Source organism: Oryzias melastigma, linkage group LG22, assembly GCF_002922805.2.
Source record: "Oryzias melastigma strain HK-1 linkage group LG22, ASM292280v2, whole genome shotgun sequence".
NCBI classification, from domain to species: Eukaryota; Metazoa; Chordata; class Actinopteri; order Beloniformes; family Adrianichthyidae; genus Oryzias; species Oryzias melastigma.
Window position 1 is genome coordinate 880,032 of NC_050533.1, and position 25,082 is coordinate 905,113.

General features: G+C 44.8%; 3 protein-coding genes and 1 non-coding gene across 4 annotated transcripts; 3 read left to right on the forward strand and 1 right to left on the reverse strand.

The window, feature by feature from the left end:
• The first annotated feature begins 710 nt into the window (after positions 1-710).
• txlnbb (taxilin beta b) lies at positions 711-7,421 on the forward strand. The gene is made up of 10 exons (XM_024275439.2): positions 711-784; positions 2,690-2,960; positions 4,483-4,574; positions 4,644-4,814; positions 5,913-6,107; positions 6,185-6,304; positions 6,373-6,447; positions 6,518-6,610; positions 6,708-6,803; positions 6,894-7,421. The coding sequence occupies exons 2-10, from the start codon at positions 2,726-2,728 to the stop codon at positions 7,347-7,349; spliced, it is 1,533 nt and encodes a 510-aa protein (XP_024131207.1). The 5' UTR covers positions 711-784; positions 2,690-2,725; the 3' UTR covers positions 7,350-7,421.
• Positions 7,422-9,713: 2,292 nt separating this feature from the next.
• LOC112148162 (afadin) lies at positions 9,714-21,231 on the forward strand. The gene is made up of 22 exons (XM_036209991.1): positions 9,714-10,522; positions 11,295-11,487; positions 12,400-12,506; positions 12,627-12,736; positions 12,809-12,936; positions 13,021-13,220; positions 13,393-13,538; positions 13,701-13,795; positions 13,879-14,150; positions 14,288-14,431; positions 16,139-16,337; positions 16,408-16,499; positions 16,567-16,653; positions 16,735-16,800; positions 17,092-17,165; positions 17,623-17,741; positions 17,814-17,945; positions 18,024-18,109; positions 18,709-18,840; positions 19,754-20,506; positions 20,710-20,900; positions 21,000-21,231. The coding sequence occupies exons 1-22, from the start codon at positions 10,427-10,429 to the stop codon at positions 21,091-21,093; spliced, it is 3,516 nt and encodes a 1,171-aa protein (XP_036065884.1). The 5' UTR covers positions 9,714-10,426; the 3' UTR covers positions 21,094-21,231.
• Positions 20,776-23,470, reverse strand: dusp23b (dual specificity phosphatase 23b). The gene is made up of 3 exons (XM_024275914.2): positions 23,180-23,470; positions 22,131-22,440; positions 20,776-21,465 (listed from the first exon to the last, which is right to left on the reverse strand). The coding sequence occupies exons 2-3, from the start codon at positions 22,398-22,400 to the stop codon at positions 21,280-21,282; spliced, it is 456 nt and encodes a 151-aa protein (XP_024131682.1). The 5' UTR covers positions 22,401-22,440; positions 23,180-23,470; the 3' UTR covers positions 20,776-21,279.
• Positions 23,466-23,548, forward strand: trnal-cag. Its single transcript has one exon. It is a non-coding gene; the product is annotated as a tRNA-Leu (tRNA).
• The last annotated feature ends 1,534 nt before the right edge of the window (positions 23,549-25,082 follow it).

Here is a 25,082-nt window from a genome sequence, read left to right on the forward strand (position 1 = left end):
CCCTGGGGCCACATACGACCCGCGGACCGCCAGTTTGAGACCCGTGCTCCAGACCAATGATGCAGAAGACCAGAAGACTTCTATGAAATCACCTGGACTCCAGTTCCACCTCTGCAGCCACAGGCGATGGCTCCAAACCACAGCAGCAGTGATTCACGCAGGAGGACACTCTAAATGTTGAGAACATCATCAGTTTTCAGAACACCTTTTTTAACGATCTGATGTGATTTTTTAATGTTTCATCATCTATGAGCCAAAATCCTCAAAATGAGACAAAAAATCGGAACTATTTCAATCTGTATGTGATGATTTTAAATAACAAATGAAACTTTATCTTTTTAAGTGATATGACATCATATTCTGATGTTATTTTTTTTATTCTTTACCTCTTGGCTTCCATATAATTGAAGGTTAAAAAAAGTAAAATGGGACGGCGTCCTTCCAGGGACGCCTTCACGTGTGAATTTATTGCTGCCGTCGCCACAAGCAGCCGGAAGAATAAATGAATGCTTCTAAAAATAGCGCTCACCTTGTAACTCTGCATTGTGGGTTTATTTGTCAGCATCAGGTTGAGCGCGGGCTCCTCGAGCGCCGTGACAGACGCTCAGAGCCGGCAGAAGACCCTCTGCAGAGTTCACACTGAAGCTGCAGCTCCCCTCCCCGCTCAGAACCAGCCCCCTCCCTGGGTTATTTTGAGGAGGTCTTATCACAGCTGTTGTATCTGTGTGGCAGGTCGTCCGAGCCCCTCGACACTCTTCCTTTCCCCCTCCGGCCCTCGGTCCTGGTAAGAGCGTGTTTTCGGCTCGTCCTGCGTCTCTGCACCCAAATAACACCAAGAATAACCAGAAGAATCTTCAGCCTGAAATAATCCGGTTTTCATGCTCATTAACATACTAACAAGTGCTGCACGCAACCTAACAGCTGTTGGAGAGGCTGTGAACTGCAGTGAGAGATCCATCCTCGTTCCTCACTGTCCTGAATTCCTCACTGTCCTGAATTCCTCCTCAAGTCTCTGTCTGAACATCAGAAGAGCTGAATTTCCAGCAGATCCGTCTCAGAACGGAAGCGTTCCTGCTGTACTTCTCTACCATTCTAACACGAAGAAGAGACAAAAGGGCCGTCAGTGTCACAGCCACGGATTCTGGCTTCAATGAGAGCAGATTAGAGAGTAAATAAATAAATAATGCTCCCATATTAAGAAGCTCCTAAAATAGCTTGTGGCTTTGGAACAGGTGCCATGTGCTGTGCTTGTGAAAGCACAGGCAGCGTGAAGGCTGCACTAATTTTATGCACACAAACAGGATCTGGCAGCCAGTTTGTACGACACAAGACTGACACAAGCTGGCGAGATTCACAGCAGCCGCAGAGCGCAGGATGTGCTGGTGAGAACACCCCATGAAAACGAGGAGTTGGACGTCTTCCTGCAGCCGTTTTCTAATGAAGTTAGAAACCTTCAAATTAAGGTTAAAACTGCATTCATGACATTTTATTTATTGTTGTTGTGAATCAGGAGCAAAAACTGCAGTTTGTAAAACAATAATCACATTTGTGATGCAGAATGTATGGGAGGGGCCACATGCTCCATGCTCCGCCCCCTTCTGATGCAGACGTAGATCCATGAACGTCTTTGTTTTCCTGGTTTGAGCTGGAATCTGATCAGCTCTGATATTGCTGCTGGTAATGTTAGTTTGGGGGTGTGAGGGGCTGTAAGCTAGTGGGAGAGAGTGTAAACAGATGGATGATGGGAAGGGGGAGCAGACTTACTCCACACCAACAGTCCGGAGGTGAATTTCTGCAACCGCTCTGCAGAAAGTATGTCCTAGAAAACAACACAGATCGTTTGATTTTGATTACCTGCTTCAGGTGTGTCCAGCCAATCAGAACATGCCAGAGCAGGTATGTTGGAAAACATGGAAGAAGGTGGCTCTGGAGGACCAGGGTTCCCTATCCTGTCTTTAAACCATTAGACTATCAAGTGAGCAGGATTTTAAAAGTCGTTCAGACCTTATACGCTTTCTACTGTTCTTTAAAAACAGCAAATGTGACCCAAAGGGTCACACTCCCCTCTGGAGAGTGGGCCGAGGACCAAACGAATGCAGAAATATGGTTTCTCTGTAGGTTCGAATACAAATGGAACTGTCTATTTCCACCGAGCGGTCCGGTAAGGAGCGGTCCGGTAAGGAGCGGTCCGGTAAGGAGCGGTCCGGTACGGTTCTGTTAATTCTGCCGACCTGTCCACTCAGTGAAGCCTCGCTTCCACTGAGTGGTTTGTTTACACGCCGCAGAAGTTAAAACCTGAAAAGTATGAAGATTTTTACAAAAACTATGAATACACAAAGTTCTGAAGACTTAAAAATACATTTTTTTGCAAAAATTCTTCAAACGTAATGCTTTGCAGTCTGCATTTATCAAAGCATCGACACTCTGGTTTGTCTCAGAGACTTGTGGGAAATTTCTTGGACTTTCATAACTGCAGATTCAGACATCTGCGAACAGGTGAACGCCCTTCACAGGTTCTACCTGTATCTGTGCAGCGATTAGTGACGGAACTCGAACACAAGTCTGTGTTTGATCTGCATCACAGATGCTTAAAAAAGACCAAAGAAACGTGTATCACACTTGATGAGAATCCCCGTTTACCCGTAAAAACCTTTACCCAGCTGTCTCTGGACCTCGTTCTCCTCCACAGAACCAGCTGTCCTCGTTCTGGTACCGGCTCGTCATCATGGAGGCTTGTCAGGAGAGCAGCTCCGCCCCCGTTGGTCCCGACGCGCCGCCAGCCCAGGACCGCCACATTGACCTGACGGAGGACCTGGGCCAGCAGCTGGAGGACATCATTAGCACCTACCAGGCCGCCCAGATTCCAGCTGAGCCAGAGGACACGGAGGAGGTCGCCGCCGCCAAAGAGGCAGATGGCCGCAAGGACCAGAAACTGGAGAAGAAAATGCTCAAAAACCTAGGTGTCTTTTCCAAGCGCTCCATTGATTTCTGCGCGAGTCGTGTTGGATTCAGCTTATTCAGACAAAAGGCCGAGTTGTATTGAAACGGATCCGTTTGTAAGGGGAGTCCAAATGTGTGCACGTGAAATAGTATTTGCTGAGAGAAAAAGACTCTGTTCTTTACACTTCACCGTTTGGGTCCAAAAGGTAAAGAACAAACTTTGGAGCCAATCGGGTGAAAGCGTCAGTTCACCAGAACATCCGAGGGCCAAACAACCAAAGAGCTGTCGAATGAAGTCGTCAGTCTTTATGATTATGAAGGAATTTTTGATCATTTTTCTCTATTTTTGTGCAATAGGCTGAAAAAATTCACGTTTATGTTTGATTTCTCAGAAGCTTCAGGTGCCAGAACAGGCCCAGATCATCAGACTACCACCGCCGTGCTTCACAGTTGTTAGGAGGTTTGGTCATTTTCAGAGCTGTGATCAAACATCTCCTCAGTAGCTGTCATGGAACTTTGCAGCTGCTTCTGGTCTTGTTCTGAACAATAGCGCCATCGTATGAGCAGCTGTCAGAACTGCGTGACTTTCCCGTTGGTTTGGTCCACTTCAGTTTTTAGTTTGTTAAAAAAAAAAAAAAAACAATCCAAACTTTTGGCCCCGTTGTGGCGCGTTGGGGCGGCGCTAACACCAAGGACCAATCAAAATTGTTGATGGTGGTAACGTCAGTCCCGGTGCGTTCACTGACTCTGAGAACTGTCATAATTAAATTCAGAATTATGTCTGTAAAGTCAGCAAAAGAAAACGACAAACATGCAGAAACCGCTGTGTCTACCGTGGGACTCCAACTAACTGTTCCTGCAGGAGAAAAAGTCAGATGGCACGAGCCATTAGGCCATGGGAGATAGCTGGAGAAAGAACAGTGTTTCAGCCATTTTAACCAAGGATGAGGATGTATTTAACACGAGAAGAACGCCGGGCTAGAACGCCGTTTTGGACGCGCGGTTTGTACGCGGTAAAACTCTGCTTTTACACCCATCTATGGACAACTTCAGACTAAACAGACATTTTCTGACAGTATTTATCACAGTTCTCAGAGTCAGTGAACGCACCAGGACTGAAGTGACCACCCCAACGATTTTGATTGGTCCTTCATGTTAGCCCCGCCCCAACGCGCCACAATGGGGCCAAAAGTTTTAAAACTGAAATTTTCAGATTCAAAAACGAGACACAAGATTTGAAATTGAAATTTTAAATTTTGAAACCTAAAAAACAGAACATTTGAAGCTGAAAACAATCAAGTTTATTTAGAATAGCAAAACATTTTGGAAGTTTTACTTTTTTTTTGGCTAAACACCAAAATTGTTTTCTACTCGTTTTATTTGGGTTTCTAATAAAATTGGCCCAGTTTAGCTCCAGAGTATTTTCAGTTTAAGATTGTCCTCGAGATCTTCTGCTTGGATGTTCGCTCACAAATGTCTTCTTTTATCCTCTGCAGAATAATTCTTCTTCTTTCACTTGACCCTACATTTCTGTTCGTTCAGGGAAGGAAGCCATGCTGCTCATGCAGAGTCTGAACAAGCTGGACTCTCCAGAACAGAAGCTGGAGGCCATCATAAAGAAGCACGCTGAGCTGGTGAGGACGGCGAACCTTCATGAGGTTCATGCTAACGGACTCATTCACCGGATGTTCTGGTTCCTGCAGCTGGAGGAGCATCGCAGCGACCAGAAGCAGCTGAAGGTTCTGCAGAGGAAGCTCCTCCAGGTGCTGAAGGAGAAGGACCAGCTGCAGAGCGAGCACAGCCGGGCCGTGCTGGCCCGCAGCAAACTGGAGGGGCTGTGCAGAGAGCTGCAGAGACACAACAAGACTCTGAAGGTAGACCAGCTCTGTCAGCTGTGGGTTCTGATCGGTCTGAGCTGTCAGAGGAGCAGCTGTCAGAGGAGCAGCTGTCAGAGGAGCAGCTGTCAGAGGAGCAGCTGTCAGAGGAGCAGCTGTCACAGCTACATCACCACATGGTGACGTCCATTCGTCTGCTCCAACAGACGATGAGAACAGGACATGATCTCGGTGCTCCTGCGTCCTCGACTCTCAAAGGAGGTTTTGAAATAAACCAAAATTACTGCAAAAACTTTGAAAGTGTTCCTGATTAAGTTAAATTAAAGCTTAAACTAAAATAAAAAGAAATAAATCATCAATTATGAAATCAGTCTTTGGTTTGATTGATCCACTAAAAGTAAATGTGAGGATTTCTGTTTATTTTGTATTTTTAATTTTCAAGACGTGTAGTTAATGCTTCAGTAAAATCTGTTTTGATTTTATTTTCAACACAAAATAAAATAGTTAAAAACACAATAGACAGAAAGTGATAAAAGGCTAAAAAATAAGTAGTAGAAGAAACATCTGATTAATTCCCATCCCTGATCTCACTAGATGTCATGCACACATGTAAACATAATAAACATAATGTTTCACATAGACACAAAATAATAAAAAAAGCATAAAATACCAAAATGTCATGAAAACCCAAAAACTTTTGAGAGCATTCCCAAAAATAATTATGAAAAACATTTAATCTGATAAAATATAAAAATATAAAAAAAACCTAAACAGAATAAAACAATACGTGTAATAATTAAAAAATAACCTACAAAGAATCACTGGATTTTGTCAACTTGATAATGAATGTTTTAACTTTTTTTAAATAAAAAAAAAATTATTTATCTTGGATTATTAACTAAGAAATTAAAATTAGATGTCATAAAAAATCTTCTTTAATTAAAAAAAGGAGGACAATATTCTTGTGTTATGAAAAATAATCAATATGTTTTTATATATTTTGTCTGCTTGTTTTCATCATTGTTCCATCCGTCCTATTTGGTTATATTTGCATCTAAAGACTAAACAGAGTTCTGGTTCTGACGGACAGAGAGAAACCCGTCTGTGGATTGTGTTGTTTCTTGTGTTCGCCTGAAGGAGGAGACGCTGCAGAGGTGCAGAGAAGACGACCTGAAGAGGAAGGAGATCACCACCCACTTCCAGGGAACGCTCAGCGAGATCCAGGCGCAGATCGAGGAGCACAGCAGCCGCAACACCAAGCTGTGCCAGGAGAACAGCGCTCTGGCCGAGAAGCTGAAGGGACTCATCTCCCAGTACGACCAGCGGGAGGCGGTGAGGAGCCAGCATCCGCACACAACACTCTCCTCTCTTAGGTCTGATCCACATCACCTCCTGTGAATGTTTTCCAGAACCTGGAGAAAGTCTTCAAGCACAGAGACCTGAAGGAGAAGCTCCTGGAAACCAAACTTTCACAGGCCAACTTGTTCCTGAAAGAAGCTGACGAGAAGCACAAGCTGGAGAAGCAGATGGTACGGTCTTAACGGGTCCAACTACAGCTGCAGATACTAAAGCCTCGTTTTCACGTTTCATCTCACAGCTTCTGAAACAAGCAGAAGAATACAAGCTGCAGCTGAAGGCGCTGAAAGCTCAGGAGAGCGAGATGAGAAACCAGGTAGACGAGCAGGTTTGGGTCGGCTTCAGTCGCCATGGAGACGTGTCTGACGGTTCGCCTCCCTCCACAGCTCGACATGTACTCCAGGAAGTTTGATGAGTTCCAGGGAACGGTGTCGAAGAGTACCAGCGTCTACAGCGGCTTCAAACAAGACATGGACAAAGTAAGTCTGAGCGGCTCTGTGGAGGTTTGATCGTCACAGTCGGAGATAACACAAGCAGAAGATTCATTTTCATAACTCCACACCTTCTGTTGTTTAGATGGCAAAGAAAATGAAGAAGATGGAGAAAGAATGCCAGTCGTGGAAAACTCGCTTTGATGGTTGCAACAAAAGCCTGGTTGACATGGTGGCAGATGTAAGAGACAGCTCTCCTCCCTTTAGCGACACGCCTCTGAAGAGCTCCAAACCTTCTCCTGACTAAACAGCATTCCTCTGTTCTGTGCAGAAAGCTATCAAGGAAAAGGAGTTTGAACTTCTCACCATCAAGAACCAGAAGCTGGAGAATCTGTGCCGGGCTTTGCAGGAGGAAAGGAAGAGCCTCTACGAGAAGGTCCAGGGAGGACAAGCTGACCCGAGCGCCGCCCAGCACGAGGAGCCCCCGAAGGTGGAACCCCTAAAAGTGGAGCCCCCGGTCCAGAAGACCGCCCCCGCTCCCCCCCCTGAGGCATCAGCGCTCACCACTGCGCTGACGGAGAAACTGGATCAACTGAAGGCCGAGCAGAGCCTTCTCAAGGAGATCGCCTGCTCCTTCCAGATCTCCCACCTCGCCTCCTCTGAAGAAGGCGCTGGCCAATCACACGGACTCTCTGAGGCTAGCCAGGACCCGGAGGAGGAGGGCCAAAGTCAAGACCTCAACCAGGACAAAGATCAGGAACAGAGAGATCTGGAGTCGGTTGATTAACGAGAAATCTCGGGTCAGAACAAACCGGGTGAATGTGACCATCACAGAAATAAAACATGAAACTAAACGCCATCTTTGATTCTTATTTTTGTGGTTAGATTTCTAAACGACTCAATCAGAAAGATTCTTCTTCCTTCTTGTTTTTAACAAGTGAAGAGAGCTGACGGTGCAGGAAGATCCAAACCTCAGGACTTGACTCTAAATGTTTCTGCTGCCAAAATAAAAAAAATCACTGATGAACCTGAGGTCTTCAGGTGCTTTGCTCAGGTACACAGTGACTGTGCTGTCTGGGATTTGACCTCCTGACCCCATGATTAGCAGACAGGTGTCACACTCTAGAACCAGACAACAGGAAGCTGGAGTTCACGGTGATCGGACTGTGGATTCGCTTTATGTTCTGACCTCCTGGAGGACTGAGCAGCTCGCTAGGAGTCTCCGTTGCTTCCTCTTCGTCTCATGTTACTCACTTGAATAGAATTTCAATGAAAAATTCATTACAGGAGGTCACGTTTGTTTTTTAATAGTGTATCTAATACAGACCTGCTGAATGTAAAAGGATGTTTCCAGAGTCGCCATGACGACTGTTTCACAGGAAAGACAAAAGCTGCTGCACCAAATCTGATTCTGACTTTCGTTTAAAGACGAGTTCAGATGACCTTTAGACATAAACTCAGTTTCTCTTAAATAAATATTAACACGTTGCAGATCATTCTCTGGGGAGAAAGGCCCTAAACACCCCCTAAACCTGGAGGATGTCTGTGGGACTCAAACCCAGCAACGTTCAGACGGATGAAGGACGAGCGGTGGAACGATTCAAGAGCGTTTCAGCCCAGATGTCGGGACTCGAGACCACGTCACCTGGAGATACAAGAACCTCCAACAACACCCTCAAATATAAAATGAACATCCCAGCTTGTTGGAGCTTTTAGTCCCTCACAGTGTCAGAGCAAAACACAAATGTTTTCGCTCAGATGAGCAGATTAAAAGTTCAAAAACTGCAATGAGTATAAATAAGAATGTTTGTGTCTTCAGAGGCAAGAAACTGTAAATGATACTCGTTTGGTCCTTTTCTACTATCGTTAATTCTACTCAGCTTTATTTACAAAGCTCAATATCAACACAGTTGTCTCTACCGGTAATTGTCCAAAAGAATAAAGTCAGTCATAAAATAACAATAACTGGTGCTAAACTAAGCTTAACAGAGTAGGATAAACTGGGCATCCCTGGTCTTAGACCCCCCTTCTCAGTAGGGAAAAACCACTAAAAAAAACTATTCCAGAGTGAGGGAAGATTGGAGAGGTGGACTGATGTTATACAGTCGCTGCACCGGTCTGTTGTGGTGAAGAGAGAGCTGGGCCAGAAAACAAAGCTCTCAGTCTACCGGTCGATCTTCGTTCCAGTACTCACCTATGGTCATGACCGAAAGAACAAGATCCCGACTACAAGCGGCTGAAATGAGTTTTCTCCGGAGGGTAGCTGGGCGCTCCCTTAGAGATGGAAGCTCGGTCACCCGGAGAGAGCTCGGAGTAGAGCCGCTTCTCCTCCATATCCAGAGGAGCCAGTTGAGGTGGCTCCAGCATCTGGTCCGGATGCCTCCTGGATGCCTCCCTGGAGAGGTGTTCCGGGCATGTCCCACTGGGCGGAGGCCCCGGGAAGACCCAGGACACGCTGGAGAGACTATGTTTCTCGGCTGGTCTGGGAACGCCTCGGGGTCCCCCAAGAGGAGCTGGAGGAAGTGGCCGGGGAGAGGGAAGTCTGGGCATCTTTGCTTAGACTGCTGCCCCCACGACCCGGTCCGGATGAAGCGGAAGAAGATGGATGGATGGACGGATGGATGGATGCTTTAACTGTAATCTGTTGACCAGGTGGGTTTTAAAACAAGTTAATGTGAGAAATCTAATGTTTATTTCTAATGTTTATTCTCATCTGTAAAACTCCACAGGTTCTCTCTAATATATCAGATTCTACTATTAAATATCAGCAGTAAAGTGCAGTTTCAGTGTTTATAGACCATCTTTGTGGTTTAAATCCTGTGAAAAAGGCCTTTTCGGTAGAAACTGTTTCTAGTTTATGAATCCAGACAACAATAGCTTTGGCTTCCTGCATTTGAGTGTTAAACTGTACATGTAAAGAAAGGCCGTTTCTGTCCAGGCTTTTGTTCCTTTCAAAGTTTACCCCAAATGCTTGAGAGCAGCAAACAAAAGCTGCCCCACATCCATCAGGACGGCTGAATGGGAAAACATGTCAATGGGGCAGAAAATGAGCGGCGTGCATGAGAAGTGGGCTTTCCTCACAGACGAGTGTCCATGCGGGAGTGAAGACTGAGGGCATTCCTGAGGGAACGCTACGAAGGAAGGTCGGTACGTTTCTGTCCGGATCAGAGCAGAAACCCTCAGAAAGACAAGAACCTTCATCCTGGATTCCAACAGAAAATACTTTTGTTCCTCTGATCTCACTTTAGAAAATGTTCTCCTCATTGAAGCTCAGCTGACCTGATTAATTCAGACAGGGAGGGGGCATGAATTAAAATATTTCTCAGGGACGTCCAGCATTGGACAGTCGGTCTGGAACGAATGAGGACTGGGAGTGGAAACAGGAGTCCTGAAAGGAGTTGATCGTCTGCACCTCCTCAGGAGATCCGGACAGGAGCGTCTGCACCTCCTCTCAGGAGATCGAAACAGGAGCGTCTGCACCTCCTCTCAGGAGATCGAAACAGGAGCGTCTGCACCTCCTCTCAGGAGATCGAAACAGGAGCGTCTGCACATCCTCTCAGGAGATCGAAACAGGAGCGTCTGCACCTCCTCTCAGGAGATCGAAACAGGAGCGTCTGCACCTCCTCTCAGGAGATCCGGACAGGAGCGTCTGCACCTCCTCTCAGGAGATCTGGACAGGAGCTTCTGCACCTCCTCTCAGGAGATCGAAACAGGAGCGTCTGCACCTCCTCTCAGGAGATCTGGACAGGAGCGTCTGCACCTCCTCTCAGGAGATCGAAACAGGAGCGTCTGCACCTCCTCAGGAGATCGAAACAGGAGCGTCTGCACCTCCTCTCAGGAGAAACAAGACCTTAAGAAAACAAAATGCCAGAGAAAGACGACCAGCTGAGGTTGTCCAGAGTCATCAGCCAGTGGAACAGCAACAGGCTGGACCTGTTTGAGATCAGCCAACCTGATCAGGTGAGTCCAGAACCACTTCGTCTTCCAGAACCACTTCGTCTTCCAGAACCACTTTGTCTTCCAGAACCACTTTGTCTTCACAGCCGACTCCAGTTTTTAGACCAGATTCAAACGTTTGATCTAAAAGTCCGTAAACCTGAACAGACCAGTGATCAACGGTGTTATATGGTTTTACTGTTAGACTACTGCAGATACTCAGATCCTTTTTACTGTCATTGTCACGTGCACGGCGTTTAAAAAGTGCTCTTTGATTGGTCCATCTTTCATTAAAAAAAAAAAACGACAGAAGTATTTACAGCAAACAAAAAATGCATAATTTAGTAATTAAAAGCAAAATATCATAACTAATTCATATTCAACTATAAAAGATGCATCAGTCATTATAATCAATGATGTACAATTAATGTTAAATAAAAACATAAGTGTTATTAATAAATATACTTTTAGAACTAATTTTACTTTTCAAATATTTATGACATACACATTTATCAAACACACTTTAATAGAATTAATTAATAATCAATAAAAGTACCGTGAATCTTTATATGCTGTGGTTATGGTAAAAGTCCACCCAGTTCCCTCCAGTGACACCAGACAGTATTTCACCCTTCTGGTACAGAACACAGGGTGGGTTTTCTTTACGGTTTCACAGCACAAAGTTGTGAAATAAATTGGATTATTCATGATTATCCTTTTAGTAAAAGAGAATGTTCACAGAACCCTCAGAATATCAAGATGACTTTAACTAGAACAGTGTTTTGTTCTCTGACAGAACCTGGAGTTTCACGGCGTCATTCGCTTCTTCTACGAGGCTCAGACTGACGGCAGCGTCGCGACTAAGTGTCTGCGCGTCTCCAGCAGCTCTCCAACCCGAGAAGTCCTTCAGATTCTCTCGGAGAAGTTCCGTCCAGACATGAAAATGCTGACGAGTCGTTACTCGCTGTACGAGGTTCACGGGGACAAAGGTGAGCTGGGCCGATGACCCCCCGAGTCACCTGCTGGGAACTCCCCAGAGGTTCTAACGGGTTCAATCCTCAAAATCTCAGCAGCTCAAAATGAAAGTGAAACCTCCATTCCAGCTGCTGCAAATCGGGAATTTGCTCTTTAATCAAAAGCAGTTTGAATTGAAAAACGTATGAAACTGAAGTGAGACGAATTAGAGCCTAAAAGTAGAATCTGACACCAGGTCCAGCAAGTTTCTGAAGATCTTTAGCCCAGACGTTACCTCAGCAACACTTCTGGTTCTTATTTTCACTTTAGCTGAAGGTAAATGTTTGGGCTGCAGCTTTTCTTTTTCTTTGTAATGTTATCACACAGAATGTTTAGATTATTTTTTTAGATTCTAAAAGTTTATGGATAAAACATTTACTACTACTTTACATGTTATTGTTGTTAATGATGTTTTAGATTGTTTTATCTTAAACATCTAAAGCTTTATTTTTTGTTTGATCATATTTATTACTATACTATACTAAACTATACTAAACTATGCAATGCCATGATATACTATACTAAACTTTACTATACTAAGCTTTACTACATTTGCCACACTAAACTATACTATGCTATAGTACACTACACTAAACTATACTACGCTATAGTACACTACACTAAACTATACTGCGCTATAGTACACTACACTAAACTATACTATGCTATAGTACACTACAGCAATGCTATGCCAAAGAAAGGAAACAGCAACCTTTAATTTCTACTTCTGATCCAGGGAGGTAAAAATACTAAAAGGATTCTAGAAACAGATGTTTTGGAGCTTCATGCTTTTCTCCTCCGGTGTAACTTGAGGATCCGTCTGGTCCAAACATCACAATGTCCCAAATTCTTCACTGATTTGCTCCTGTGAATTCCTGTGGAACTAGAGCGTAAGTTGGATCCGGATGAGAGACCTTTGGTTGTTCAGCTGAGCTGGAACTCAGGAAACAGAGAAGGACGTTTTGTTCTCAGGAAGGACAATGACGATCTGAAGGTACAACTTCAGCTCCTCACAACAAGAACATGCATTTTATTTCCACAAACATCCGATTGTTTTTACAGATGTTTGTCTCAGAGCTTCTACATTCTCCTGACTTTACCGTTTCCATTAAAGGAACCTGAACAGGAAAGAGAAAAAGGAGGTGTTCTTCAGAGCTTCAGGAGGACACTTTCACGAAAGGGAAAGAAGGAGAAGAACAGGAGTAATGACCAGGATGGGAACAGGTAATGAGTTCAGGTTCCAGGTATCCAGATGTTCTAAAAAATCAAACTAACATCGTGTCTTGAAAACTGAAGGTCCAGATCAACTGAAGACCTTTTGAACAACAACAGCATTGGTTGGTCCAGCCCTGAAGAACAAAAGCATGATGGGGAGGAGCTCCATCAGCCTCGGTTACCACTGGGAGTTTACCTCTGTGATGATGGTGAGACCCAAACATCTGTTCTTCTCATGGATTTTTCTAGAAGATAAATCCTTTCCTCCTCTGCTGGTGTCTCCTGCATCTCAGCAGAGGAAGTCTTCCTGTCTGCAGTCATCAATGACACCAGCAGCTCCACAGATCAGTTCAGGCTGTCGCCGGCGTTCGTCCTTTACGCTGCGGCTCGATTTGCGCTGCAGCGTCATCGGAGTCCGGCATCCTCTTCCTGCAGGGACGCTGTGACCTCCATCACAAACAAAACGGTGACCATGACCGAGAAAGTCATCCAGGCAAGTCCAGAAACGATTCAACTCCCTCTGAAAGATGAAGGAGGCTAATAAGATGAAATGATGTCGTGATGAACAAATACTGATCAACTCGACAGACGTGGTGATGGACACGATATGATGAATATGTGATCAACATGTCGTGATAAACATGATGACCATCTCACACCTGCAGAGGCAGCAGCTCATGGTCGGGTCTTTGGTGTTTTGGATGGCCAACTCTTCTGAGCTTCTCAACTTCCTTAAACGTGACAAAGACCTCAACCTGCTCACACAGCAGAGTCAGCTGGACCTGTCTCACCTGGTGCATAAAGCCTACAGGTATGACCCAGCCACCACCACCTGAAGCACAGATTTGATCTAATTCTTTAGTTTTCTTTTCCATAGAAAGAAAAAAATCAAGATAAACCCAATTATTTACAGTTTTTATCACCTAAATTCAGTTAAACTGTGTTTTAGCTCCGATCTGATGCTTTCCAACAGCTTCCTGCTGCAGAGCCTCCGGAACGAGCTTTGCAAACATCTACCAACCTTTCTGATTGATCCTGAGCGGCAGGGAGGCCTTCCAGCTGGATTAGGTCTCTTTAAACTCAGATTATTATCCCAGATTAAACCTACTGAGACTCTGAAGTGTGATTCTAACATCCTGTTTCTGCTGCAGAGATGGTTCTGAACACTCTGATGAACACCATGTCTCTGTTCCGCCGCTGTCGGCTCAACCCCGCCTTTACCATCCAGCTCTTCTCGCAGCTCTTCCACTTCATCAGCGCCTGGCTCTTCAACAAACTCGTGAGCTCAGGAACCAGCACCCCCGGCCTGCGCTCCCACTACTGGGGGTCAGCTCTGCGTCAGAGACTCACGGCCATCGAAGGCTGGGCAGAGAGGCAGGGCCTGGAGCTGGTGGCCGACTGTCACCTGGGACACATCATACAGGTGCCTTTCACAGCAACCACAACCCCGGCTCACCTGCAGCTCTCTGTGAAGCTTCTCCCAGCAGTCATTTCATTGACAGTAAAAGGAAAATGTGTTTGGAGTGGGATGCTAAAATAGTATCGCTGCTCTGTTTCTAGGCAACTACACTCCTGACCATGAATAAGTACTCAATGCAGGACGCCAAGGTCATCCTGGGTACCTGTTTCAGGCTGAACTCCCTGCAGCTGCGGATGTTGCTGACTGGTTACCTGTATGCAGCCAACGAGCCACGCATTCCTCCTGTGAGTACTTCCACACGCAGCCTGCAGGGCGGCGCTAGAGCCTCCAGCAAGAGGAGAGCTCCAGGAGAGCATGTGAGGACTGTGGACCGGTTTGGTTTTTGTCAGTTATGTTATGGGTTTTTGTCATGTTTTGGTACTTTATTGATTATTTTAAGTTCCTGTCACCAAACTTGGCTGTTCCAGAGGAGGGTCGCCGGAATCCTCCTCTTTGTGGCTGTTCCAGAGGAGGGTCGCCGGACTCCTCCTCTTTGTGGCTGTTCCAGGAGGGTCGCCGGGACTCCTCCTCTTTGTGGCTGTTCCAGAGGAGAGTCGCCGGGACTCCTCCTCTTTGTGGCTGTTCCAGAGGAGGGTCGCCGGGACTCCTCCTCTTTGTGGCTGTTCCTGAGGAGGGTCGCCGGAACTCCTCCTCTTTGTGGCTGTTCCAGAGGAGGGTTGCCGGAACTCCTCCTCTTTGTGGCTGTTCCAGAGGAGGGTCGCCGGGACTCCTCCTCTTTCTCTCTATATAATGTCTATAGAGGAGCCTCAGAAAATAGACCCCGCCTATAAAGCTTGTCCTCAGCGACTAAACATCAACATAAGAGTAACATCGTCCACGTTTAGCCTCAGATTTTTTTTTTCAAAGTTTGTTTTAGATTGTTGGATTAAAAATCTTAAATGGATTTCAGTGGCACAAATACTCAAATACTCGCTCCGACTGGTTTCTAGGATGTCCAATCCATGAGGAACAGGTTCAGAACTCTTCACTGTTTAAGCCTCTGTCTCATGCACCCATAGAGCGGTTCATCTGTACGGGTTCTGTGGGTTTTTGGGTTGTCTGGTCCGTGGAGTGGCTGCATCGTAAGGGGAGCTCAGGTGTGTCTTGTAGTTCTCTTGAGGTTCTATCTCAAGGAATCTCATTAAAGGGAACGTACCATTAAAGTATGTGTGGTGAGTGTATCGTGAAGTATCGGTAAGGATAATGGAAGTTAGACGCCCTTCCAGGTGATGCTGTCATTAAGTGTTGTTACGCCACACTCTAGTAAGGTGTGAGAACTGGCTCCTTACCGACACACAAGGTGTCCATACAACCTACTGTCTGATCGTCTCATTTCTAACAGTCAAACTGCAGCGAGGAGTGTGCACGAATCACGTGAACAGCATTAACGGGATCCTTGTTCAGTCGGGAAGATTGAAAAACTGAAAAATGTGTACGACACGCCTGCGTCTCACCATTGCCCACTTCGACCTGTCACCCGCAGCATGCCCATAGATAAAAATGAACATTTTCTCCATACAATTCACTAAGCAGTCCTTGATGTTTCCTGTGGGTCACCTGCTTCCCCCGTACAGGTTTGACCATTTTTCACCTGCATTATCCACCCGTAAGAGCTGCTGGAACTAAAGGTTTTCACTTCTCTGACCCTGATCCTCACGTTGAGCAGCTCTTCTGATGATAATTCTTTTTCTGAAATAATTTCCATTTCTGACTTTCACTAACAGTGATGGAGCAGCTGCAGGTCAGAACGACTGCTGTCAAAGTGTAGCATGAACTGATGCAGATGTATAAGAACGGTTTGACTGCATTAAAATAACAGTCATTTTTGTCTTTCTAGGTTCTGTTTCCTCCCTTTGCTCCTCCGCTGGAGTCTCCTCCTCACACAAAGATAATGTCACTCCGGACTGACCTTTCTCTGACTTACTGCACACAGTCTATAATCCTCGCCGCAGGGCTTGATCGATGCTGTGGCGGGGGCTGCCGAGACCTCAGCGGATAACCTGATCCGGAGTGAAGGACGGGACATCCAGATGGAGGAGAGCCTGGACCTGCAGCTGCCGTTCCTGCTGCCGGAGGAAGGGTACTCCTGCCACGCCGTCAGCGGAGTCCCTCAGGGCCTCGCAGACTTTTTGGAGTCAATTCACCAAAAAGGTGTGTGAGTGAAAATGACCGTCGGGGTTTAACCCTCAGAGTTTCTCAGTGTTGGTCGTTGTTCTGTCAGGTCTCTGTTCCCAGACGCCTCGGTCAGAATCGGAGCGGGACTGGACGGTCCATTTTGGCGAACCTGCACCCCCGGGGGAGTGCACCGTCATGGTGAGGCAGAACTGCGTCCCTAAATCCATGATTTAATCTGGAAATATTTCAGGAAATTTGTTTACAGGCGACGCAGAGACAGCCAAAGATGGAAACCATCACTCTGCACAAACCTGTGAACGGCGGGATGGGAGTCAGCATCGTTGCAGCAAAGGTGACCGGCTGAACAGCTGAGAGGTCCAACCCCCCCTCCCCCGATGGTTTTCCCACAAACCCACAGCTTCCTTTGTTTCAGGGAGCAGAGCAGGAAAACCTGGGAATCTTCATCAAATCCGTGGTCAAAGGCGGCCCCGCTCAAAAGGTACGACCCAGCGAAGGGGGACGCTCGGGATCATTTAGACCAAAGTCAAGGCCCGGGGGCCGGATCCGGCCCTCCGGGTAATTCTATCCGGCCCTCCAGATCATTTTATGTTATTGTTAATAATGACCAGATCTTATCTTGTGTTCATTTTTAACTTGTAGAATTTTGACAAAATATATTTTTTATGGAGAGTAAAATACTAAAAGTTATTTAAGGTTGAAGTTGATTTATTCTGGAATATTCTGCACCCATGATTTAGACGATGACTTAATCGTGATCTGCTTTGTCCAGGATGGGAGGTTAGCCGCCGGAGATCAGCTGCTCCGCGTGGACGGCCACAGTCTGCTCGGACTGAACCAAGAACGGTAACGAAGCAGAAGCTTGTCCCCTTTGAGCCATGGAATGGTTCTGTCCAAAGTTATGGGTCCTTTAAACACAATACCATCATTTGTCTCCTGAATGATCCAAATCCTGAAGATGATCCTTCATTTAACTCAATTACAACCAGAATAAAAGGAAGCAACTAAACGACCAAAACTAAATCTGTTTCCTGAGCCTAAAAGGGAATTTTGGTTGAGAGACCGCCGCATTTCCTGACACATTTTCCTTTTGTTTCCATTCGGTTCCTGCAGGAAGAACTCAACCGAACTCAGGTTTCTGTTACCAACATGGTTTCTCCTTAAGACGGTTTAATACTTTGTTTGTGTTGCTCTTGAGCTTTTGTTGTGTGGCCCCGCCCACTGTGACCTTCAGGTTTCAAACCCAAACAGGTTCTGCAGATCTCACCTCTCTCTCGATGAATGAAAATCTGTCATCCTTCAGGGCGGCGGCCATCATGATGCAGACCGGCCCCGTGGTGACCTTACATGTGGCCAAGTCTGGAGCCAGTTACCACGGCCTGGAGGCTCTGATGACCCCCCCAGCTCCAGAAAACACCTCAAGTAAGACGCAAATGTGACATAAATCCTGAAACATGTGGCTCAGGCTGCGGTTAAGAACCTGAACCCTCTCAGACGGCAGAGATGCCGCTCCAGAACGCGGTCAGGCGTCCGTGATCTACTGCGCCGTGGAGGCTGGCGGCAGAATGACGGGGCAGACGATGCAGAGGAACGGGCAGCTGCACCGCTCCAGCCCCAACGTTTCTGGTCAGGCTGCGCCTCCTGTCTGTCAAACACCTGAGATGCTCCGTGAGACGCTCAGGTGAGACACCTTTGTTCCTGCAGGATTCTACCTGGAGGACGGACGTGAACCCACAAACCCCGACGTGCAGGAGAAGACCTCAGCTTCAAGAACCGGCGCCAGAACTGATGTGAGCTTTGGTTTGTTAAGACAGAAACTGAGGAGGAAGCAGAACTTTCTGCAGCTTTGGGCCATGAAGAGACAGCAGCAGCTGGAGGCGTGGATGGGATCTAGCAGATGACTCGTGTCAGTTCTGGGTCTAAACTCGATCTCTGGCTCTGAAACGTTTCATCCTCGGGTTTAGCTGCAGGATATCAGAAAAACTCGCGATATTATTGATCAGTATTTCAAGGATGATATGAACATGTAGCAAAACAATCATTTCCATTTCTCTGCATCAGTTTTATAAAAATAAATTCAACAGAACTTAAATCATCCTCCAAATGATCCACGTCTACATAGGAGGTGAGTATCGAACATGAAAGAGGTCCACCTGATGAAACCTATTTACGTCAAGCCGCCATAAGATTGTTTTTGTGTGTAAACATTTAGGGTTTCCATTTATTGCATTTTAAGCAGTATGATTCAGCGGCGGACTCGGATTCCATTGGAAAAGTTCTTGATCATGAAGTTCTGCGTCTCTCGGGAAAACGTTTACTCTGGGAAATGTAGAAATGTGTTTGAATCCTCAGCAGAAATGAAATAATCGACCATTTCTGTGTCGTGAAGACTTTTTCCAGAGAATACTTGACTCTTCCAAACCCAAAATCCAAGGCGGTTCTCAGCAGAGCGTCTCAGCCAACCGTCCAGACGCGTCTGAGACCTTCAGAAGCGCCGAGCTCCAAGAGGAACACCTTCATGGTAGTTTTATACGGGATCAGCTTAGAGTGAAAGATAAAACAGACGGAAAACGTGAAAAACAGAATAATGACTGAAAAATTTTGAAAAATTGAAAACAATACATTGTAAACTTGAAAAAAAAAAAATGAAAACTTGAATTAAAAAACTATAAATGTAAAATGACCAATTGAAAAATAATGTATCTACTAGTAACAGCAGCTGCTGTTTTGAATTTTCAACTTTTTTTGTTTGTTTGCTTTTTGGAATCTTCACTTTCAGTTCTCTGTTTCAGTTTGAATTCAGATGAAGATTTATGAAACGCTGCAAAGACAAAAACAGCAAAAGATGCAGCGTAATATTAGTGAGAACAAACTGCACAGCAGATTCTGCTCTCCCTAAGTTTGATCGGAGTCAGACATCACAAACAGACAACGTTCTGCAGCAGAGAAGACGCCACATCACCGTTACCTCTGTGGGAATCATGGGAAACATGTCCTGTTAGCCAATGAGCTCAAAGCTCCGCCCCCATGTAAAGTTAGGATCAGATCAGCAGCGAAAACTCGAAAATCTAAATTGAAGCTGAAAACAGAGAACTGAAAGCAAAAAGGGAGAAACGAAAAAAGGAAAATTGAAAGAACAAATTAACTTTTTAAAATTGGTAACAGTTTTATTTATTTATTTTTTAAAGTTTCAAATGTACTTTTCTCAATATTTCTTTCAAGTTTTGAATATGTTTTTCCAAATGTTCAAGTTTATTTTTTTCAATTTTTTATGATTTCTTCAAGTTTTCTGTATTTATTTTGGAGTTTAAAACTTCTTTAATCTTGTTTTTATTCACTTGAGGCTGATCCTGATTTGACCCCATAGTTTCACCTTTAATCTCTTCCTGTGTTCAGGATAGAAACTCCATAACCATGAACCTCTCTCCTTGTAGCGCCAATCCTTCTCTCAGGACAACCTGTGCATGGACAGTGAGCGCCCCCTGCTGGACAACAGGCAGAACAAGTGGGAGCAGAAAGGACATTCCGGAAGCGGCTTTTCCTCCTTCCCGATCCGCTGCAGCGCCTCGGCCCACGACATCCTGTCGGACCGCGGCTCTGCATCGAAGCAGCAGAGAAGCCGTGAAAGCTGCGCCGGCGTCTGGAGAGCGCCGTTTTCCCAGCAGGCCACGCCCTCAGTGCAGCCCATCCGCATCGACATCCCAGTAACCAGAGCGGCCGGCGTCTACGCCAGTCCTCCGCTCACCACCTTCCAGCACAACCTCTCCAAGAGCAGCCGGACGCTCCGAGATGACGGGCGGAGTCCTCAGAGCGCGGCGGGTCGCGTTTTTCCAGCGTCTGCAGCCAAGAAAGCAGACAAACCGCAGGGGAGCGTCACCCCAACCAAGCACGTCTCCTTCCAGGAGCCTCCTCCCCAGCAGAGGAGCAGAGACCCGCTGGCGCTGAGCGACCCCTGGAGAAGGGAGGCCCAGGAGGAGCTGAGGAGGCAGCAGAGGCTGCAGGCGGTGGAGCTCCTGCAGCAGGAGGTGCAGGAGCTCCAGAAGAAGGAGCAGCGCAGCTCCACGGAGAACGACCGACTCCGCAGACTCAGCCTGGAGTGGCAGTTCCAGAGGAGACTGCAGGAGGTTCAGCAGAGAGGAGAGGAGGAGGAGGAGGAGGAGGAGATCCAGAACAACAGGACCTCACAGGTCGGCTCAAACACGTTTTTCCTGTTTGTTTTCATTTACAGAAGAAAAACTGCAAAAACTCCACAAAAAATATGAATTCTGAGATTTATTTTAGCTTAATGGAAGAAAACTAAAAAAGTTCAGAAATATTTGAGATAAATTCATCATCACGTCTGTAGTGAAGAGCACAAGCTTCAATATGGGTTCTGTCTGATGTTTCACAGCAGAGCGGTTCTGATCCGAACAAAGAGCAGAACCAGGAGAATCCTCAAAATGAAGACAAAGTGAGCTCAGGTGATTACAGATTTATTGATAAGGCAGGTTTTGGTTTCATGAGGGTGAACAACGTTCTGGTTTTCTTCTCAGATCAAACAGAACTGAAACCGAATGGAACCAACAACCCAGCATCAGCAGAGTGAGTCCGTGGAGACATCAGAACCACAGATCCACATTCCTGAGTAAAACTACCTCAAAAATGAACCTTTCTTTGGATAAATTCAAGTTTTGTTTTCAGAGACGAGGAGGAGAATCTCCGGAGGAGCTCAGCCCCGGAGAAGCTCCCCTTCAGGGAGCGCCAGCGTCTCTTCTCCGTGACGTCCAGCGCATAAGTCACGGTCCAGAGAGGGACCGGTTCACCAGAACGTGAAGAACCGTGGGGTTGTGATGGATGTGATAGTCGAGCTCTGAGAGGATTTCTGTCCCTTTTCTACTGTGGTTACCTGAAAATAAAGTTTCCCTGCAGAGCGCTCCGGGCTGGGTCACCTGTTCTCAGGAGTCCATTCGGTACTAGAAGGTCACTTGATGCGCTGATAGAACTGGACCACCGCCTTCTCCTGCTCCGTGGTTTCGATGGAACCGGCTCTCATCCTGCGGATTTCGTTGATGGCGTCGATCCCAGAAATCTTCCGGGTCTTCACCAGGTAGCAGGCCAGCATGGTGCCGGTTCTGCCGAAACCGTGCATGCAGTGGACGGCCACGCCCTGGCGACCAAACACACAATGACTGAGCAGATGGGAAAACAACGCGCCCGGTGCCAGTCTGTTCAAACCAGAGGTGTCAAACTCAATCACACAGGGGGCCAAAATCCAAAACAGGGTCAGGAACCGGTCCTGGGCCGGACAGGATCGACATTTACTGAACACTCCAAAAAAACTAACTTTTTAACATAATTATCAACTAGTCATAAAGCATTACCTGTGATAATGCTAGTGTGAATGCTGTAAGCAGATGCTGAAATTGATATCTAAAAACACTGAAGCTGATAGCCAGCTAAAAAATAGCTTAAATTAGCCTAAAAAACTTAGAAAAAAACAACTTGAGCTTACCAAAACAGCTAACATGTAGCTAAACAAATTGTTAAAATTTAAAATAGCCTAAAAAACAGATAAAAACCTAAATTACCGTAAACAGATCCCATGTCGCTGAAATATTAGCTAAACTCCCAAGTAGCCTAAAACATCTTAGGAAATGCCAAATTAGACCAAATAGCTAGCAGAATGCCGGATAGAATTACCTAGAGGGCCGGATCCGGCCCCCGGGCCTTGACTTTGACACGAGGAATGCTGCAGGTCGACTTTCCATAAAACAGATTTACTCCTTCTCACAAGACCGTAACATGACTAAAAACAGACGGGAACCTCCGTACCTCCTTCTTGGCGTTTCCCTCCTCCACGATGGACAGAAATCGGTCGATCTGAGGCGGCGAGGGAGGAGTGAAGTCAACGATTTTAATGTGGTGAAGCTGCAACTCTGGAAACGCCTCGTGGTTCGGAGGTTTCCTCTCGCAGAGGCAAACCAGGTGTTTGATTCCATTGTCTAAAAGATGGCGGTAATCGCTCGGCATCCGCGGCATCGCCAGCCCGGCCAGCTTTCCCGGTTCCACCCAGGAGAAGTTATGAGGAGGCGAGGAGGCCATGATGCTGAGGAGAGGATCGGGAGTTCAGCTGTCTGCGTTCCTGGTCGGATATGAGAGGATCCGGATGATAAACTTTATTACAGATTATCTCACACTTTAGGACTTTGCTTTGGAGGTGTTAAAGTTTCTAATACACGCACAGCTCTGCAGGTTTATAGAGGAAAAGTTACACATTTCTGTGGAGAATATTTAATTTTTGTTAATAACTAAATTTATAATAATTGAAAATGATTAATAATAATGTCAATTTTAAGAAAATCTGTAGGATTTTTGCTTTAAACTACAAAAAAGATAAAAACTCAACCTAATATAAGTAACATTTAAAGAGACATGAAACAATTAAGAACTATACCAAAATACTGTTAGAACATTTGTGAAGCACAATGAAAACTGTCTGTCTTTTCCATTTAACATTTCAAACTTTTTCTAGTCTACTTTCTGTTGTTATTAATTATTTTTAAAAATGTTAACAAAAATGAAACTAATTTTAGACATTGTCAACTCAATTCAACCTGTCAAATTAAATAATCTGAAACGTAATAAAACATTTAATCTACCAGTAATTAACGCATTTAATGTAAAAGTCTCAAAAATCGATTTCCATTTTTAGAAGCTAAAGGCGGAAAATGACATGCTAGCATGTGGCTAACAGCTAGCTTGTGAACTCGGAAGCTCAAGTCGCTATTTATAATGGAGGCTCACAGACATGAACTTTGACAGAAAAAAATCCAGATTTATTCCACAAACCTTAATTATGTTCTTTAAATAAAGTTACTTACTGCTGAAGAGGAGAAAAGTCGGACCGGGGTTTGAGCTGCTAACCGCCGGTGAAGCTAGCTGTCGCTGCGGCGGAGGCTATAAAAAGTTCACCGCAGAAACTGGTTCAGACAGCAGTCAAACCGGGCGGGAAGAGCCGCGGCGGCTGGGACCATCGTTACGTGAAGGGCTGGACGATGAGTCACCGGAGATTTAAGGGTTTTATTTATTGTTTGTTTTGTCACGTTGTTGCTAAATGAATCATCGTCCTTACAGTTTATATAATACAGACATCTCCGCTGCTCACATGTCAGGATGGCCGAGCGGTCTAAGGCGCTGCGTTCAGGTCGCAGTCTCCCCTGGAGGCGTGGGTTCGAATCCCACTTCTGACAACAGTTTTTTTCCTTTTAAACATTTTTATTTAGCCGTTTTTATTAATAAAATGTTTATTTCCCTCATTATTGAAACGGAATTCTTCTTGTTTCCTCTGTTTGCATCAAAGAGATTTTCATATGTTCTCAGAAAACTAACCAGAGGAACCCATTCTCTTCTCCTTTAGTGTAAATGTTATTTTACTCCACTAAATAAATAAATATTATATTTTCGATGATTAGTTTTTTTTAATTGCATTAAATTACAATAAATTATTATAATTTTTTTAACCAAATACAACAGTGTAGGGTGCAAGTTCAATTTCCTCTCGTCGTGACCTTTCTTAAAGATCAAATATGTTTGTAGGCCCACATGTGCTTTAAATAGAATATAATCTATTCATTTCTGAACTTTCCTAAAATATTAAAACTCATTTATACAAACTTTACCTGTAGGTGGCAGCAAACACATTGTTACCAAATTTTTAGATTAAAATCCTCTAATTTCATTGTTTGAAATCAAAATCCAAACATGCTGAACATGAATATGAGTAAAAATATAAATTTCATTTTCTGAGTTTGAACATAAAGTCTTCTTTCTACCGTTCCTGGAGCTTCCTGTGGAACATTTCTATGGATTCCAGTGCGGATCATGGAACACAACCAAGAACATTCCAGTCTGGTTTCATTTATCCGCAGAATGTTCATCATCATGAGAAATGAGTAAAACAAAAAGAAAAAACGGACTTCAATGTTTAGAATTAGAAAGTCATTAAGAAAAGAGGAAAATAGCAGCTTGTTGGAGCAGGAATCAAAATAAAACTCAAAGGAATCACATCCATTTAGACTGTTGTGGGTTTTTTCCTGCTGTGCAGCGTCAAAGATGTCTTAAGGAAACATTCTCTGTTCTACTTTGAACTTTTTGGTGTCTATTCAGGGTTTGACATTTTATGTCAGATTTTCCTTCTTGTTTTTCCATGTTTTTCAGCAACACCAGCATGCAGCTGTTCATTAGATTTATTTAGTTCTCTCAGGTTCTTCTCAAGGAAATCAAACTATTGACAGTAGAAACAATATTCATTATGTTATATATATAAGTATACATATCAAACATAGTTGAGCTGTTCTGCATTAGCAGTTTCTTCTGATTATAATATTTAATTACATATATGTTTTCATTTAAAATAAACTCTTGTTGGTTCTGGTTAGTTTTAAGTTTTTGTTCCTCCGTTTTGTTTGTAACAGTTTAGCGTTTGTAAGTGTCGAGTCTTTTAAAAATAAAGTTTGATTTGATTTGCAGTTTTGCTCGTTTTTAACTATTTTTACTTTTGTTCACGTTTTCAATCCTTGTTTTAATATTTAATAAACAGAGAAAGTTTGTTTGTCTGAAATGTTTTTGATTGATTCGTTTTTATCTTGAAGCGGGAAGATTTGGAGGGAAAGGAAGCACATTCATCTAACCCCGCCCCCCCAGTTAACGAGCTTCTTTGTAGGAAACTCTGTGGGTGGAGCAGCTTCAGTAATGAAACGTTCTTAACTTCATAACTTGATCAGT